This window comes from Porites lutea, chromosome 7 (assembly GCF_958299795.1).
Source record: "Porites lutea chromosome 7, jaPorLute2.1, whole genome shotgun sequence".
Lineage (NCBI taxonomy): Eukaryota > Metazoa > Cnidaria > Anthozoa > Scleractinia > Poritidae > Porites > Porites lutea.
Genome location: NC_133207.1, coordinates 14,648,978 through 14,668,680, shown reverse-complemented (window position 1 = coordinate 14,668,680; position 19,703 = coordinate 14,648,978). Strand labels below are relative to the sequence as shown.

Here is a 19,703-nt window from a genome sequence, read left to right as displayed (position 1 = left end):
AATGCTTGTAGGGGCCGAAGCGACTGCGGCGAGAGCACAACCTCCCGGCAAAGCAACAACATTGTCTCCCTGAAAAATTGTCAAATCCAGTTTGTTTGAGATGAATATTTACTGCATGTATTCTGGGAGCTCTGGTCATTTGCGACTAAAAAAGTAGATTCTTTTCTTATTAACAATGTTTATTAAAGAAAATATATTTATTTAACCAAGCTCAAAGTACCATCTGGCACACGTTTACAAAAGAAAAAAAATCCTGGACAAAAGGGGGTGGGGCCCGGGGCCCACTGGGCCCACCCCTAAATCCGCCCTTGGCTTCACACTTCAGTGCGCACAGACCCACCAATAGCTGGCTTTCCTAGGGAATTAATTTTATAGCCACGTAGCGCTTTTATAAGGTTCCTGAAACTATAGTTAACTTGCTAAAATATAATCGAAGTGCTGTTTTACAAAATGGGACTAACGTAACGTTTTTGGCATTTTGTACGACCTCTATTTTTTAAAAACGTGAAAACGTAAATATTTGTTTAGTTACTCGTGAAACACAAAATTGTTGTTTGTGGACTCGTGATGAGACCCCCTCTTGCTCCTCTTCTAAGTACGACTAGTCAAGATCATTCAAGTGAAAAGATCATTCAAGTGAAAAAGGACCCGTTCACACACTAGTTAGTCTCAAATTTACTTCAAATGCTCTTCAAGTGCACTTGAAAAGTCCAGTGTGAACCCACCAATTATTTTTATTTATTTATTTTTTGCTTATAGAAATTTATAAAAGCCCCGACTGAAGTCGTGGCTCAACCTCCTGGCTCAAGTTCTGCCTTTAAAGAAGCACAGTAAATTGCCAGAAAAATAAAAAATAGAGAGGCAGAGAGTAAAAGACAAAGCGACAGGCAAACGTTGAGACTGCTATGTCACTTTTACCCCCTAAAACTAATTCGACAAATAATTATTTTGATTCCCCGTAGAAGTTTATTTTGGTTACACACAACTTTGGAGACTTTGTCTGAAATTTTACCAATCTTACTAATTCGTATTTTAATATTATTTTTTAAAGTTAAAACGCGAAAAGAAAACGAAGACAAGGAAGTCGGCATAATACATAAATTGCTCTTTGGTAATCCTCTTTATGCTGTGTCTGTTCATAATGAAAGTGCTTCCTAAAAGATGAAAGAGAAAAAGTGGTTAATTCTCTCTTGATTCGAAATGAGGGCGTGATCTTTACCCTCCCCCAATATGGCAAAAAGGGGGAACGGTTCTTTCCTCTTTTATTAGGCATCCCCTATTCCACATTTTCCCGTTTTCTTGCCACTTAAGGAGACTAAAAGAAAAAGTTTCATGTTTAGATGACCATAGCCCGGCTACTTTTGGTGAAAATCAAAGAAAGCGAATTGAAGAAGGAGCCATGTTATGGGCTCCTGTCACCGGAAGACATGCGCATATCACAGCCAAAAAACTGTACAACAAACTGTGTATAATTGTACCATGCTTACTTTATTGTAAACATTATTTTCATGAAAGTACGGACTGATCATGGGCTCTTGTTTCAAATGCCTTATTTTTACAAGCCACCCCCGCCTATTAAGAAACCTTCGGCTTATTAAGAAAATTTTCTAGCTCCCCATTGCAACCCCTTAATAGTAAAAACAACAATAACAACAACAATAATAATGATACAATTTAAACAACTAGGACTAATATAATAATTTACTAACAATGTATAAGAAAAGTTATGAAATTAAAATAAGTAACAGTAGGAATATATAAAAAGCTTTAAAGTTTAAACGCATCCGGCTTTGATGGTCTTTGATGAGATGACCACCTTTTCGTGGTGGGGGTGGTTTGTGCATCCCCTTGATCCCTACAGCAATGTCGGCTGAGGTCTTTTACTCTTAGAAGGGCCACTCAGCCCGAAACAAATCGGAAGGCTCTGTGAGGACTGTGAAGGCCTTATCCTGCTTATCAGTGCAGCTCAAGGCACAAAGTAAATTAGGGAACGTAAAAAGCTTCGAAAAATTTACTACAAGACGTGAGAGTTATAGAAGCTAAAAAAGAGTAAAGCGTTTCTTCCTTCTTTATATCCCTCAACTCACAGCGGAAACCAAAAATGAACAGAAAAATTCATTCTAGTCTTCAGTCATGTGATACCCTAAGTTTTTCTCTTTGCTATCACCCTAGACTTACTCATAGAAATTGCAACGGTCCTTTGCTGTCCACGATAAGGCTTCAGATCGAGGGTGGACGATAAGGAGCTATAAAAGATAAAAAAAGTCAAATATGTGAAGATGTGGGGGTCAGACGCGCAGCCTGAGGAACAGTCATTACTTGACAAGGGAATACCTTGCAGGGGCGAAGCCAGTTTTTCAACTATTTGTAGGCCTGGCTGACTTTCATTTCCACATATCCTGAAAACTGCACGCATGACTAGTCTGACCTCACCAGCACTTTGACCTCTTAAGCTTTTTAGCTCACCCCCAACAACGCATAATTTATTACTGGGGGTAGAGTGAACAAACCAAAAACTTGCAGGCCTGGGTATACAGGTGTACATGTATGCCCCCGCCTCGAACACAAAATCCACTGTTGAATAACAAGGTGATGGGAGGGGTATCAGTTTTCAAGCGAAATTGAAAAATCTATAGAGTCTCAATGGTTTCCTCATTTGAGAATTAACATAACTCAGGAAAAGTTGACACAAGTAAGCAAAGGTCACTAAAACCTCTCTGACCCAACAATGTGTTTCTTTGAATTAAGCGAGGTTTCTCTTCCTCACTATTCATAAGGCATGTGTAAGTAATATATCTAAGGTTAAAAATTTGAGAAACGAAATCAGTTGTTAGAGTATAGAGGAGAGTAGAGGACGGCAGGTACATTTACCACTATAGTTTTTAGCTTGTGCACCTGTAGTCTGTATATCAAGTTAACTACTAGTAAGTGTTTTGGCCAGATGGTTTCAAGATAATTTAGAAAAAACAACAAAAAACGCATTTCTAAAAAGACACCACCATCAACAAAAATATTTCACGTATTATTTAGGTATAATTTGTATAGGTAATAGCATCATTTGTAGTGATATTTGGCATAAATACCACGAGTGATATTTCAAAATTGTTATACGTAATTTCACGAGCCGTTAGGCGAGTGAAATTTGAGACAATTTTGAAATATCACAAGTGGTATTTATGCCAATTATCACGTACAAATCCTGCTACTATTTGTTTATACTACTACCCGCGAAAGGTTGTAATTTTCACATGTAGGTATTTCAAATTAAGCTGAAATACCACTGCTCTAAGCCAATCATATTGCAGAAATTTCTCCTGTAGTAGTATAAAAGATTAAATTGCCACAAGTGCATTTTAAGTGTACTGTAGTCTAAAAACAGGACAAGAATAAGCTCAGATTACTAGGTCAACAAAATTGACTTGTCACAGGCATTTAAAATTTTTAAATTTAAAACGAGTGGCCGTATTAACGGGGTGAAATTATAAGAGATTCTACTGTATAGCATTTTAAAATGTGGCCGTTGGCCATATTAATGGGTGACTGCATTAATGGGTTTTTTGTTATAAGGAAATGTTAGGCCGTTTTGCCGGGCTGAAAAAAACTGGCCGTAATAAGGAGGTGTCTGTATTACCGAGGTGGCCGTAAGGCGGAAGTTCCACTGTATACACAAGTCATTGATGTGCTGAGCTCAACTGCTAACAGGTTGTTGATTTAATGTGAGTGACACTAAATTTATTGTTAATTTGTTGTTTTCTCTAAAGAGAATAAGAACAGAATTAATTTGTTTAAAAATTACTTACATTAGTAATCAAGAGGTATAAAATTGTAAAGATCCCTGAAAGGAATACATACCGATTCTAAGAGGAAATGTTTTACGTTTTGTTATACCATGGAGGACTGACACGCAAGTGTAATTTCCAGAGTCTGCTAATGTGACATTTTTTATCTCAAGTTTGGCAACCTTGATGTTGTGTTGAAAATCTCCCATTTGATACCATGTGACACGTATTCCATCCTCTATCTTAGGAGAACCGTCCTTTAAAAAGTAATTGTTAACAGCAGTGTTTTGAGTTCTGCAGGTTAAATTTACAGAAGTCCCAGTAACTGCTACACCCTGCATTCCTGTCTTTCCCTCTAGTCCAAAGTCCATTATGTACATTGGGCGTTTATCTTTTGCTATGAAAATCAAAACAAAATATTTGGTCATTTTATTGTTGTGTACTGATACTAGTTTGCTTTTTTATACATGAAGGTATTGCTACACATACACTCTTAATTGGTAAGCTTCAGTGCACACAGAATTAGAAATAAAATAACAACAAAATATTTCAAATGATAATTTTCCATTGATGCTTGAATTTTACTTACTTCTCACAGTCAAATAAGAGGATGCCATTGCTTGTCCCTTCTCATTTTGAACAAGGCAGGTATAGTTCCCAGCATCTGTGCTTAACACATTTTCAATTAGTAAAACGGTTCTGCATTCCAAATATGAATACCTAAAGTCCATCTGTCTAGTCAATGGTAAACCATTTAGTAGCCAAGTTACATTAGCTGCAAGATTAGAAACCACCTTGCACTGGAATTTAACATAGCTGTCATCTCTCACAACAATTTGTGAACTACCACTGGTCTTTGTAATTTTGGGAGGGCCTGTTTTGGTAGGCAGCCAAACAGTTGGTAGTATTGTTCCATTCTTACAACAGAGGTTTAAAAAGCCTGCACGTCTCTGCCTTTGTAAAGAGAAAGTATCTGAAAAGGAAGATATGGGAAAAAATCAATCGATTAATTAAGGAATAAGTGACATAATCCAAAATAGGTACCTGTTCTTATAATAATAATTAAGTATAGTACAAGCCTATATTCATTTTCATTACTAAAGGTTGTGAGAGTGAAAATGTATTTTGTACCTATCTAGCAAGTTATTCCCTGGACACCTTTTCATCACACCACTATACACCCGTCATGACCATTTTTAACAATTGTTTGATTAAGTGGAGATATCACTGCTGGTTCATTTCTTTAAAGATGTGGTTGATTGGGTCGCAAAGCAAAGGGCTCGTTCATTGTTTTTTTTCCATTTTGTTTGAACTTTTTCGACTACAATGATATGTGCAACAACTCTGGACAATAACTGAGGGGTGGTACAGTGAAAGCATGATTTATTGGGCAATTCCAGAAAATATCCATACCACACCATGGATAGCTTTAGTTTCAGCGGGCTCTAATGGCATTGCACCATGGGCCGGTTTTTGCAGATAAGAGGGTGATAATTTGTGCACTATGTTTCATTCAGTTTGTTGTCTATTCCATGCGGAATCCTGTTGTTTATCGGACCGGGAAAAAAGTTAAACGAGTTAAGTCGTTATGTAAGCCTTAACCATGCAGGCACTTTTTCGCTGCAGCTCACTTAAGTTAAAAATTTCTAGACTGAAATGACACCGGTTTGGAACTTCGCGAAGTCAGCTTACTGAATAAATGTTCTAAAATTTGCGTCATTTTAAATTTGGACTCGTTGGAATGCTTTTTCACAGGAAATAATAACGGATTCCCATTTTTGGATATTTTAGGGTATTTAAAGAATACCCATAAAAATCCCAAATTTGGCAAAGTGAGACAAGTCCCAAGTAGGGAATTCCCAACCAAGTTCCCTGATTGGGACTTGTCTCACTCTTCCAAATTTGGGATTTTTTTGGGTATTTTTAAATACCCTAAAATATCCAAAAATGGGAATCCGTTATTTTTTCCTGTGTTTGGGACCATTAACGGACTGCCCGGCGTCATATAAAGGCTTTTAACCGGCCTTTGAATGAGTTTTGTTGTTTTAAATTGCCAAGTAGTAGAATGAGTTGATATTTTTGCTAACCCGGTTTTCAAAAATCCAGGTATATCATATATAAATGAGGTACAATCATCTACAGGGCTGTCAACCCCCCACGTCTTCAAATATTAAGAACTGATAGGGAAGGGATGATAGATGACGTCATAATGCACTGCACATGACGTCATTTGTACAAAAAAAAAAAACGCGCGAAACCTGACCTGATTGGTTTACTTCCCACCAATCACTTTATTGCTTACATTACAATGGGATACACCGAAGTTTGCGAGGAAAAGTTTGACATTCACAGCAAAATAGCTCAAACAACGCAAAATTTCATTGTCGGAAAGTCGAATCTACAAGAAATGGTAAACTTGGGCGATTATCCGGGAGATTTCAGACTCTAATCTGGAGACCGGGAGAAACTGTTCAAAATGTGGAGTCTCCAGGATCCATCCGGGAGAGTTGAAAGCACTGCATCTATGGCATCAGACAGATCCTTCATGAAATCATTAATTAAAATGAGTGTGACCAAAAATTGATCCCTGAGCTTTTTGGTAGCCCTGCTGACCAAAGAGCTAGCTGTCCATATGCTTCGTACGGACAACCCGTTATTACGGACACGTTCTATGGCCTCCTCGGTTTCCGTATAAACGGCAAATTAGAGGAAAATAAAGCCCACCTTCAACAAACAAAAATTTTGAAAGCTCACCACCTTTCCTACATTTCTCCATGACCGTCTCGCTGCTGCAAACAGATTTTGTATCTCCTTCTTTCAAATCGTAAACACACTTTTCCACAGTCACGATCAAATCTACACCGTACATTTCTTTGCAGGAACAATGAATTATTTGAAAATGGCATGTTGATGGATGACCTAAGAGTTCTGAACGAGAAACGACCACTGAGTAGACTGTAATAAACACCAGGAAGTCCTTTGGTACCATTGCTGTCCGCCGCTAGAGTCCGCTAGACGTCGTGTTTGTGCAGTTCTTAGGAGTTAAGAAGTTACACTCCCGTATTTTAAGCGATCTTAAGCTGAAATAAAAACTTCCTTTCAATACAAGTTGAGTAAATTAACGAGTGAAAACAGGTGTCATTTGACTGAAATCAGATCCCCTCGACTTCCGCTCCCTTGATCGATTGCAGCGAGGATGTTGTATTTGAGTTAGTTTGAGTTACAAAACGGTCAATATTGTCGTTTTCAGTTTATGTTACCAAAAAAATGTTAAATCTGTCATAGACTCAGCTGTATTGCATTGAACGACGCGGCTTATGGTCTTTCTTAAGCTGAAATAAAAACTTCCTTTCAATACAAGTTGAGCAAATTAACGAGTGAAAACAGGTTTCAGTTGACTGAAATCAGATCCCCTCGACTTCCGCTCCCTTGATCGATCGCAGCGAGGATGTTGTATTTGAGTTAGTCTGAGTTACAAAACGGTCAATATTGTCGTTTCCAGTTTATATTACTAAAAAAATGTTAAATCTGTAATAGACTCAGCTGTATTGCATTGAACGACGCGGCTTATGGTCTTTCCGAGGAACGCTGATTTCGGTCGATGGAGGGGGACATGGGGGTTTACGGTATTGTGGTATCGGGCTTTTTTTCTTGTGGTATTTCGGTAATTTTAATTTTAACTTGCGGTATTGCAAAACCGTTTACCTTACTTAAAATGTGTGTTACGTCTCTCCTGTGTGGTCCACGGGCCGATTTATGGCCGTTTTATGGGTTTTAATGTAAACGGTTTTCTCTCTATGTAAAGGTTTACCAAGGTTGGGCACTCCAGCGAAGCGGCTCGACTGATCCACCGAAGGAAAACGGCCGTAAATTCCCTAGTAACTCGCGCGTATATTAAGGACAGTACTTACAGTTCAAATATACAGTCAGCATACTAGAAGAAATCTCGATTTGCTCGAACAGGGGCCGCGAGGAATCGGTAGGTAATGATGACGTTTCTATTGTTTGCGCCCGCAAGTACGAAATGGTTAGGATGACGTAAAGAAAGAAATCCCGAAGGGACCGCTCAGGCACAGGGTTCAGAGGAGATGTGTTTGTCGTTAGAAAATCAAAACCCATCGAAAACCTCTGAAAAAATGGGTTATTTGATCGCGTTACAGCTTCGTTACACATTCTATAGACTGCAAACTAAAAGACTGAGGCGAAATCCCGAGGAGACACCCTAGTAACTCGCGCGTATATTAAGGACAGTACTTACAGTTCAAATATACAGTCAGTATACTAGAAAACATCTCGATTTGCTCGAACAGGGCTCTCTGTGCTGACTTATTCCCTGCTCACAGCACAGGTAGCCCAAGCTCGAAATGTTGCGTAACATTCAAAATATACGGATTTGTATGGGAAGAAAACCTATCGTTTCCGTAACCTACGAAAGTGAAAGGATTTCAATAAAAACCGTTTACCTTACTTAAAATGTGTGTTACGTCTCTCCTGTGTGGTCCACGGGCCGATTTATGGCCGTTTTATGGGTTTTAATGTAAACGGTTTTCTCTCTATGTAAAGGTTTACCAAGGTTGGGCACTCCAGCGAAGCGGCTCGACTGATCCACCGAAGGAAAACGGCCGTAAATTCGCTCCAACTGCTCCAATCGCCTCCAAATTCCGCCTAGGTAACACACGATAGTTCTTCTTTCCATTCGTTATCTTGCTTCAGGACTCCTTTGCACCGAGAGCGAATCAAAGGTTGCAAATGTCTGGAACCTTTCCCGTCTGAAGCCATCGACTGAGGCTCGGCCTGAACTCCGCGTTACCGTTGACAGAAAGCGACACTATAGTTGACACAATAGGAAAACAACGGGAGCAAGAGACTGTCTCCCACCCCAAGTGTGAGTAATTTGAGTCTCAGGCCGTGTCGCTATCTGTCAACGGTAACGCCGAGTTCAGACCGAGCCTCAGTCGATGGCTTCAGACGGGAAAGGTTGCAGGAAGTTGGTGACTGCTCTTTGGAATTCATTAAGGCTGCGATAAGCAAAGCCGAGCTTGGCAAGGGCTTTGCCCTTGCCCTGCCCTGTCACCAACTTCCTTGGCAATGATGACGTATTTATTGTTGTACTCTATTGCTCTTTGGAATTCATTAAGGCTGCGATAAGCAAAGCCGAGCTTGGCAAGGGCTTTGCCTTGACATGCCCTGTTACCAACTTCCTTGGCAATGCTGAGGTGTTGATTGTGGTACTCTATTGCTCGTTGGAATTCGCTGAGGGATTCATAAGCATCGCCGAGATTGCCATAGCCACATCGTTCTGCTGCCCTGTCACCAATTTCCTTGGCAATGCTGATGTGCTGGTTGTGGTACTCTATTGCTCGTTGGGAGTCACCGAGGGATTGGTAAGCACAGCTGAGATTGCGATAGGCACGTCCAAATAGGAGAGCTTGCTCGCAGGCTAACAGCAATGTGCACCGTTTTCTGTTCAATTTAACAACAATGGGTGACAAAATTAGTTGAGATGGTTTGTTCCAAAGGGTCTTTCTATGGCGTTTTACTACCTGGAACTTATATTTGGGGGGACACTCCGATATATGCTCATGAGATAATGAAATTTCAGATTTGGCCCAGTGCCATTGTTGGAGCTGGTTTATTTTGGAATTATCAGTCAAAAGTAACTCCTGATAGCAAAGAGTTCGCGATGATGATAGATACTCAACGCAAGGTGAGTCGTTATGTTAGATTTATCGAGCAACTTATAATTGTCCTGACCTGACTGGTCAAACGTATTGCCTACTACTGGTAAGGTCACAGAGCCAAGTTAAAAGAAATTGAGCGAACTTTCTGCACACCCCTCAACCGCCAGAGGGCTTCCGTGTGTAACCACGTCCCTTTTATTACTCGTGACGTCATCAGTTTAACGGTCATTGTCCAACCTCGTTTCCAGTGTTCTCTCTCTTCCTGCGAGAGAGAATCTTTCTTTCTTGAAGCAAGAAAGAGAACTCTGGGAGCGAGGATGGTCATTGTCAACTTTGACACTTAACTTGTGCAGGGGGACAAGATCTTTGCAAAACCATAGCCAAATAAGCACCGTTCAGTGAAACATGAACGAGAAAATTGGCAACAAATAATGTAACTTTAACTAGAAAATATTCCAATGAAACTCTTGTCTCACAAGCCTACTGAAATGCCTTGAAATGCACTTCTTGAACTTCGGGGATTTTGCGAAAACCTCTTCCTGCGAAAAATAAAGCACTGTTAATGCCCAGGAAAAGAAAGAAAGACTTGGGAAAAGCGAATAAATCAAGGAGGAAAAAATTGACTGCGTATGCCCTAACTTTGAAAGGCAAAAAAGTTGCCCTAGGTTGCTGGTACTACAAAGAGTTGCTCAAAACGCTAAAAGTTGCTCAAAAGTTGCCGAGCACAATCTATTTTCGCTACTTCCGGGTGTAAATGTGACGTCCTCACTAGATGTGGTCAAAAGTATCCACAGCCCTATTGACTAATTCTTAGAATAAGTTAGCTTAGGAAGAGTGATTTTATGTGGCATATCTTATTTATCTTATCGAGAACTCCACACACTGAAAGGTTTAGAGCTTAAAATTTGGCTTAAGTTATTGCGACAAAATACTTGTTAGAATAGTTCTTGATGTGCTCTTTCGTGTGTTCAGGTTTTCTAACGCGTCTTTAAATGCCCTGCCCTGACATCTTCATTAATAACATTTTGAATTTTCTACGCCATCTTGGCATTGAGACGTACGGAACGTTGCCATGGCAATTTTGTAATGTCACAAGTGAAATTATATATTAACGCTGAAATTTCGTGCCAAAATTAAGGAGTAATCTATCACCCATGACGTGATATCACCCTTGGCGGTGTTGGTTCCCCCCCACCGGGTTGTCATGGTTACCTCTCGTGCTGCCTTGCGGCTCCCTTCTTTTGAACAGGCTACTTCCCCACACCCATTTCTACTGTCGAGGGGTTTAATCAAGGACTAGCTTAGCCACGTCATGTTTTCTTCCTTTTGAATTTTTTTGCTAAATTTTTCAAGTTTGTCTTTCCCATCCATGCTTATATCCTCAACCATCCTTAATTTATTATAATGGCTAATAACTCTGTGCATGAATTTTTCTTTTCCTTGCAAGTCCGTTTGCAAGATATCTTTTTTGAAATAAATTTATATACATATAACCAAAATTATTAGACGTTGTACTTAGTGAGTGCCTTCTCATTGGCTAAGAGCCTACAGTTTATTTTGAAAATAAGCGCAACCTACAGATTAGTTAATTATCTGCTAGCAGATAACTGACTTGTCTGCAGTTTGCGCGCACAATGCATGATTTCCGAGAGCAATGTCAAACTATGTTCACTGCGACGGTGTGTTGTTATTTTCTTCAAAACAATGTGTGACTAGTTTAACTTTTTGTAATACCCGGAATAGGCCGGTAAGTGTTATCAGCCTCAGCCTTCGGCTTGGCTGGCAACACCTAGACCTTTGATTATTCCGGATATCATAAAATCTCATTCAATAGGTGTTCAATATAGGCACTGGTGAACATGACCATGTTTGGAAATATGTACGGTAGTGCGTGCTTCACGATTGACCAGGTGTGTACTGAAACTTGACTTTGCCCATGCCTGGAGAGGAAAATCTATAAATGTTTACAATCGCACCATTCACTATTTATGTGTTTTTGGGATGAAAGAAGATTGAAGATTGGATAAATAAATAGCGACTGGGTACGAGTCTGGAGTAGTTGGCCGAGAGGGATTGGCGAAATAATTCCCAATCCTAACTTCCGCTTCATATTTACTTCCGTTTTTCTGGGTTTCAGTCCTCCCTTCTACTCGTTTATTAACGCCACGGTTCGAATACCCGTTACCCATGCACACTGCGACGAAGAGTTGCACAGAAAGTTGCACAGGTGCTGCTTCAATTGAAAGTGGCAAGATTGCTTGGATTAACGATGAAATTCTAATTTTGATAAATATGGACAAAAGTTTCCTTTGCTGTGTTAAAGGTACATCCCGAGATGTCGAAAAATTGGTTTGAACACGTTTTTGTTTTCCTGTGTCATTTGACTGCCAAGAGACCCGTGACACGGTTGTGGGTCACTACCATGGTATTCTTTGAAAATATAATTAAATGAGTTTTTGGTGCCTTTATGCTTCTTATGACGTTGTATGGCGAAACGAGGTCAAACGGTTTTCATCAAACTTCTGCTTGAAAGTGGGTTTTCTTGCTTGAAAACCGATTTACCTAGCGGGATGATGACAGAACCAGAAACTTGCCTTAAAATATGGAAAAAACGTCTTATAATCGAAAATGTTTAGCGCCTCTGAGGGGGGAGTGGTTTGTTGACCAAATATTGACTATTCCAATTCAAAGAGAAGTTGTTTTAAAATGATTGAAGGCATCGAAGAGATCAACAATCACAGTAAACATCTCGTTTTCTTCAGGTTTAATACAAGATTACTTCTCTGAAGGTAACATCAGAAACTAAACATTGTATCTTGCAACGTGTTGGGATCAAGTAGAAGCAGTTCAACAAGCCGACCTATAAGTCACCTCATTTAAGAGAATCCACGATAGTCTGGGATTCTGGATTCCACGTCACGGATTCCGGATTACAGGTACTCGATTCCAGTCTTTGTCAGGGGAACTTGGATTCTCAATTCCAATTGCTAGTGGGAGTCCGGATTCTTTGAGCTGTACTCCGGACTCCAAAACCCAGGATTCCGGATTCCACATGCAAATTTTTCCCAGATTCCGGATTCCGTCACATGGGGCGGTATAAGGGATGAACCATTAGGAAAGTAAAGGGGCTGGGTTGAATTCTTGGGAGGTCTATGAAAGTTTTCTTTTTACCCCTGAGGTGGAAATCGAAATCTATTTTTCCTTCTCGAACAGCTTTTTTGATCATGGTGCGTGTGGAGACATTTTTCCGACTATTAAATGCGTTTGCCTCCCCCCAACCTCCTATCCTTTTTTCTAATGGTGACATCCCTAAAAGTCAATGGTCTAGAGAAAAGGGATCTAAAAGCAGTAAAAATAGGTCAGATTCTCGATAGAATGATGATAGCTTGAACGATTGCTGTTATTTCCTAACGCCAAACCTCAGAACGTTTCTGTGTACGTATTTTGGAACTGATCTACTTGATAAAAAGCCCAACTTTTACAACCTAGCACAATTATAACAAAACATCATTAAGTTATTGGAGCGTCCAAAATCTTAATTTAATCTCGTCCACTGTTTGGATACTTTAAAGTCGACATCAATTAAAGCTGTTGGACCACTAACGCATATAGTACACAATAACGTTTCTTATGATTGAAATGACTCGCAGTAATTAATTAAGAAACAAGATTAAGAGTTAAACCTAGTTTAATGGCAGAACAAAGAGTCTACAAGTGCAGAGACAGAGGCGGATTCAGCTCTACAAGGAAGTGGTAGTGGAAAAAAAGAGAAGGAAAATAAATCTTGTTTTCGGTTGAAAATTAGATTTCGGGCCCTTTTTCCTTTGTTTGCAGGCATGGAAGGACTATCTTGCAACGCTTTTCCCAAAAAAGGGTTATTAAAGCAAGGCAAAAGTCACTCTAATGATTCTTAGACGGTCCAATTCGGCAGCGGTCACTCGCTTTCGTCTCTGCGCAGAATATTCAATGTATCATCGAAAACTTACTCTTAAAACTACGAGCATATTAATTATTCCCAAACATGGAGGGCAAAATGTGTACTCTTTGTATGAAACGCTAATAATTTATCCATATAAGTTAAACTCGCCCCTGAAATCCCATTTTACTAGAATTTAAAAGCAGTTTTAATTAAGTGACACAATGTGTGTCCCAATTTATAACATCAGTACAGAATGCAGACTGCTCTCAGTGAAAAAGATTGTTTTCACCATGCAAATGTAACGTGACAACAATAGTCCCATTGACAAATGCATATGAAATAAATCATATATGAGAACTGCGGAAATGAAATCAAATGAAGAATGATCCTCGCAGTTGTGAAACCACTGAATTGTGACCAAAATACTTACAGTGCATACTTAAACATTTTAAAATTATAAAAATTATCTAATTAAAATCTGAATCACTCTAATGAAACCACGGCCACGCTTGTAAATAGTTAATTGGTTCGTCTCCGTCCCGTTGGAATTCTTAACCCTCGGACGTACAAGGGGGGTGCCTCCCCCCCTCTGAGGTTTCTTAGATTTTTTTAGACGATAAAAAATCAGCACCTGACGTTTTCAGTGGCTGTTCGTTTATTTCTCGAGCGCATTTTAAGGCAATTTTAGTGAGCGTCAGTTACTATGGTACACCTATCCTTATTGTGTATATATTTTAAAATTAACAAGTGTAGCCGTGACTGATTTAAAAACGTTTTTTTGATGAGTATTAATTAGAGAGATTTAGAGTTTACGGCAAAGCGAGGATTTGTACCACGTGGCCAAGTGTTCCCTTTACTTCTCGTTTGCTGTTAATTAAACCTACAAAAAATTGTTAGTTTCAAGTTACTTTTATCCATAAGAATTGCTTTGAGCTGTATTCATTTTATCTTCATATTTTCTATTTTGAGAAATTCTTAACCTGAATTTGCTGACGTTTGCCGTTCGCCGTTAGCGTGGCTCTAAATCTCTCTAGTCAATATCTTCTGAAAAAATGATTGAATTGAAAACACGCTTTTTTACCAAAAGCCCCATTGAGGACATTCCTCTATTAAATAACGAACTCCTTTCTTTGGGGAAATCCAGATATATACACGCTATTTCAGCAGTTGTGTTGACATCAAACTTTCAGCTCATCCCTGTAAAGAAAGTAACAATTGAGGTGAATGATGATGTAAAAAATGGCAAATAATATATTAGACATATTTGTTTTTCATGAAGCTGTTAATTATTGGTCAACATACAGAGCTAGACAGTACTCTAAGAAAACGAAGGCGCTTATTGCAAAATGTATCTTTCATATATATTGTCCCTAAATTAATTAAGAATTGCGAAAATTAAGGGTTATCTAGTGTTTGAATGATTTCTAAACGATTTGTTTGGTAGGAATAACATGTGATTGTGTGAATCCATTAACGCTACATACTTACCACACCTATCCTTATTGTGTATATATTTCTCTTTTTATACCAGTAATTATCAAGTCTGCCAATGTTCTTACATTTCGAGTTGAAAATAATAGTTCAGACTTTCATTCTTCAGCCTTCTATTTCTAGGACTCTTAATAAAGAAAAGCAAGTAAAAAGTAATAAAAACTCTCTACTTACGATTTTCTCATTGATTTTTCTTTAATTCAATCTTAACATCATCACCAATCAGAACAAATGGAGCCCAGTACCTCGGGGCAGAAAAATCGTGGGAGTCTCGAAGACATTTCATGGCCCTCTGAAGAGCAACACTTGCACTTTCTCCACTTCCAAGTTGTTGGTAGAAAGACTTCATAAACATCATTGTGGCTTCGTCATCGATTGCCCAAAGCGCCGCCAGCACGGAACGAGCACCAGCAAACAAAAAAGCACGCGCCATACCGACCACACCCTCAGGCGATACCTTTCCTTGACCACTGTGGGGGCAACTGAGCACAACAAGCCTGGCTCTCAGCCTAACAGCTTGTATGTCAGACATTTTCAAAATATAGTCCTCCTCCGTAGGAGGCTTGGATCCCGATTGGGGGTTTGGAGTCAAAACAATTTCTCCAGTCTCCTTCCTTCCGTGGGCTGCGATGTGAACCAAAGCAACTGGCGCGATTCTCTGAAGTACCGCTTCTTTGGTTGCATCTTTACCTGTTAAAGGTTGACTCTCTAGAATTTCTCCAATCATCTCCACTTCCATTCTTGCGTACTTCAGCGGCTCATAAATGGGGTTGCCCCACTTATTTGTAACTTTCTCCAAACATGGGTCTCCGACAATTAAGGCTCCACTTTTACTGTGGTATTCACATGGCGAATCTGTGATGACTTCCAAACTTCTCAGTGAGGGAACCATACGGATTCTTAACGATTCTCTTAAGGCTGCCCAGGGAGCTAAGCACAAAGCACCATCGGGGACTACAATTAGTTCATCACCATCAAGCAAGTCTTCAATGGGACCAAGAACTGCATCATATAATGGCTGTAAAAAGTCGGTGGTCTCCTGTGATGGCTCCGATGTTTGATTGTCGTCTCGAGTACTTGAGGGAGTTGAGTCATCACTCAGCTTATCCATTGACCGATTTTCGCACCTAATACCGACGCCATCCCTAATGTTTTTCAAAACAGTGTCTAAAAGGAGAGTAAAGGAATCTTCGTGTTCACAACCAATTTCTATCTCTGCTTGCCTAAAAATAGGGTTGCCCTCTTTTCCCAACACCCAGATATTGACTGTTTTCAAATGAAGGGCCAGAAAAACTGTTAAAACAGTTGTCTTCCTTGAAATATTTCTGACTTCTTCTTCAGATTCAATTGACCTGGGAGAAAGTGATGTAAGGCCATAAGTTACTTTTAAGGCATCGAGCAAAGCCTGTGCCCGTCCCCTCTCAGCAGCGTATAAAGCCTCATCATTCCTTTCAAGCATTACTAAAACGTACCATAAATGAGTATAGGCAAATTGATGTTGCGTACGGAAACTTATTTTCAATTCATCTTCCGAGATAGAACTGGCTCTAATAGTGTCATAGACTTTTACGCTGCATCTAAAATGTTCTAAAGCCTCATTCAAGGAATATGAATGCAAAAAAGATTGACCCAGACCGACATGGGCACACGCTTCTCCCTTCCTGTCCCCGATTTCCTCGGAAATCCTCAGGTGTTGCTTGTAACACTCTATTGCTTCCTTGAAATCGTGGAGATGTGCATAACAACTTCCGAGGTGGCAATAGGCATGTCCTTGTCCATCCCTGTCCCCGATTTCCTCGGCATTGCTCAGGGATTGCTTGTAGTACTCCATTGCTCGTGGCACGTCTCCGAGGGAATTATGAACGTTGCCGATGTTTAAATAGGCATGTCCTTTTCCTCTTCTGTCACCGACTTCATTGGCAATGCTGAGGTGTTTCTTGTGGCACTCCATTGCTCGTTCGAACTCATTAAGATTGAGATAAGTAGCGCCGAGAACGGAATAGGCTTCGCCTTCCATTGCCCTGTTACCATCTTCCTTGGCAAAGATGAGGCTTTTATTGGTGTACTCTAGTGCTCGTTGGTATTCGCCGAGAAGTAAATAAATATTGCCGAGAATGCCATAGCCTTGCCCTTGCCCTGCCCTGTCACCAACTTCTTTGGCAATGATGAGGTATTTATTGTTGTACTCTATTGCTCTTTGGAATTCATTAAGGCTGCTATAAGCAAAGCCGAGCTTGGCAAGGGCTTTGCCTTGACATGCCCTGTTACCAACTTCCTTGGCAATGCTGAGGTGCTGATTGTGGTACTCTATTGCTCGTTGAAATTCGCTGAGGGATTCATAAGCATCACCGAGATTGCCATAGCCACATCCTTCTGCTGCCCTGTCACCAATTTCCTTGGCAATGCTGATGTGCTGGTTGTGGTACTCTATTGCTTGTTGGGAGTCACCGAGGGATTGGTAAGCAAAGCCGAGATCGCCATAGGCACGTCCTGCACCTGCTCTGTCACCAGCTTCCTTGGCAATGATCAGGCTTTTCTTCTGGTACTCTAGTGCTGTTTGGGAGTCACCGAGGGATCTGTAAACACAGCCGAGAGTGCCATAGGCACATCCTGCACCTGCTCTGTCACCGACTTCCTCAGCAATGCTCAGGTATTGCTTGAGGTACTCTATTGCTCCATGGAAGTCCTCGAGGAAGTAATAAGCCTTGCCTAGATTGTAGTAGGCATCTGCTTTCTCTGCCGTGTTTTTATTGATTTGCGCTTTTGTAAGACGCTTTTTTTGTTCAGCTATATCTTGTAGTATTCTTTCTGCCATTTCGAAATTTAAGTATTGAAAGTGGACTGTTTCTTTGCAGTAGGGTTTCTTTAATGGAGCGTGGAGGAGGAGAAAAAACAAAAATAATTCTCATTAATACATTTGTATGTTTTCGTAGGCTAATACATTTGAAGTCTTAGAATATGTCCCCATTTGACAGACAAGACATGATAGAACTTTCCACTCCTTTCTCCCTAGATTTAATCTAACTGACGCATCTCCGGAATTATTCTGTCTGTTATAACACAATATTTCAGGTAGAATCCCTTAAAACTTTTTTCTATAAATTAAGATTAAAATACTCAAAAAGTCATCTTTGTGTACATCACCTAATTATTCAGAAAACAAAGAAAGGTTACATTGAGTACAAAAACTAATCATTTTTGAAACCTGTGATACCAAATGAAAATGTAGTTAAGAGCTTCTGCCTAAGAGAGTGTGTTACGGTTGCACAGTAATTTTTAGGGAGTTATTATAACTCCAAAAATGGAGTAAAAATTTTAGGCACAGGTTAACCCCTTTTATAATTTAACTCCAAATTTGGGGTCATTTTTACTCCTGAAAAAGAGTTCTTTTTCCTCCCAGTCTGGAGTTAAAATAACTCCGAAAATGGGGTTGTTTTTACTCCTTACATGGGTTGTTTTTACTCTTTTTGGAGGTTATTTGACTCTGAAAGTGGAGTAAAAATTTTAGGTACAGGATAACTACTTTTTTGGGGTTATTTTAACTCCTCAATATCTGGGGTCATTTTTACTCCTGAAAAAGGGTTCTTTAAACTCCTTTTTGGAGTTCAAGTAACTCCCCCAAAAACAACTCCACTGTAAGGGGTTAAATTAACCCACTAGATAGAGGAGTTATTATAACTCCTTGAAAATTACTATGTGGAAATAGGTGTCGGTAGAGTTTGGTCAAATTGGGTACACTTAGTTACTATGGAGACATCGGCATTATGCCAATGTTTTAGCTCGATTGTCCCTGTTTTGGTCTGAGGTATAGATCGGCCTTTTGACGCCGAGTTTTCTGAAGTCGATTTTTAGGTCAATTTTGACGGTTTGGAATAATTGCGACCGTTAATGTGTGGATTGGAACATTTTCAGCCAATTTAAGAGTCATTTATTATTAGCTCTATCGTCAAGGTTTTTATAGCAGAACATGCAGCTCAAAGAAATATTTCTATTGTTTGTGACTTTATTGTATAGTTTGAGAATACCCGTGCACGAATGCATATGGTAGGAGAAACCGCAAAAGGCCCAAAGTTAAGTCCAGTTAACTTCTGTTCTCTCTTTTGAAATTATAAAATTCTTACATGAGTAGAAATTGTGTAGCTTTGTATCAAAAACACCAAGAAGAAAAAACTAAGGTTATACGGCTTTCTCACTGTGCAACCGTGCATTGATGATTCTATTATAGTCACAACACTCTCCCCATCTAGTTTACATAAATTGTTTCCGCCCAAATAGCCTGTATACAGGCGTCCTCCCGTCAGAAAAAAAAGATTTTCTAAGGGGAGGGTGTGGCTGTACACAGGTTAAGTCCAGAGAAATGGGGCTAGGTCTAATCCTCAAAAATGAGTCCGCTGCCAGGCGACAATAACATTACATGCAAATTTCAGAGAGACCACAAAGTAGCAAACCACAACAAATTTTAAATTGTTTGCCTTACATAGAGCAGAAATACAAGCCAATTAATCTATAAAAAGTAATTTTCCTGAAATACTTTCTGGCATTATAATTTACATAGTCCCAATCCACAATGAATAAATTTTAAAGGCAGCTGTTTGAGGAAAGATTTCTTGACTAACTAAATTCATGACCTCAATTTCCTATTGATCGATGCAAGACTTAGTTTCACAAATTTATGTACAAAGCAGGTCTTTCTTCGTTAGCTATTATAATAAAAATGAAAACTATTATAAATCTGTGACGTCTACAACATGAGAGATCCACATTTACCACAAATTATCCGGAATATCCGGCATTGCTTGTGTGAAGAGGGGTAGGGTTGAGGGTTTTTAGGGG

At 39.6% G+C, this 19,703-nt stretch overlaps 2 protein-coding genes across 3 annotated transcripts; both read right to left on the bottom strand.

The window, feature by feature from the left end:
• Window positions 1–90: 90 nt before the first annotated feature.
• LOC140943602 (fibroblast growth factor receptor 2-like) lies at window positions 91–6,784 on the bottom strand. Of its 2 annotated transcripts, none has more exons than XM_073392713.1 (5): window positions 6,534–6,784; window positions 4,369–4,752; window positions 3,853–4,176; window positions 2,179–2,246; window positions 91–1,154 (listed from the first exon to the last, which is right to left on the bottom strand). In XM_073392713.1, the coding sequence occupies exons 1-4, from the start codon at window positions 6,766–6,768 to the stop codon at window positions 2,221–2,223; spliced, it is 969 nt and encodes a 322-aa protein (XP_073248814.1). In that variant the 5' UTR covers window positions 6,769–6,784; the 3' UTR covers window positions 91–1,154; window positions 2,179–2,220. The 2 variants fall into 2 exon arrangements, with proteins under 2 accessions (XP_073248814.1, XP_073248815.1); XM_073392714.1 differs by having other exon boundaries at window positions 6,537–6,784.
• Window positions 6,785–15,051: 8,267 nt separating this feature from the next.
• LOC140944480 (tetratricopeptide repeat protein 28-like) lies at window positions 15,052–17,471 on the bottom strand. Its single transcript, XM_073393618.1, has 2 exons — window positions 17,439–17,471; window positions 15,052–17,385 (listed from the first exon to the last, which is right to left on the bottom strand). Exons 1-2 carry the CDS (start codon window positions 17,469–17,471, stop codon window positions 15,052–15,054), a joined length of 2,367 nt encoding a protein of 788 aa, XP_073249719.1.
• Window positions 17,472–19,703: the final 2,232 nt, after the last annotated feature.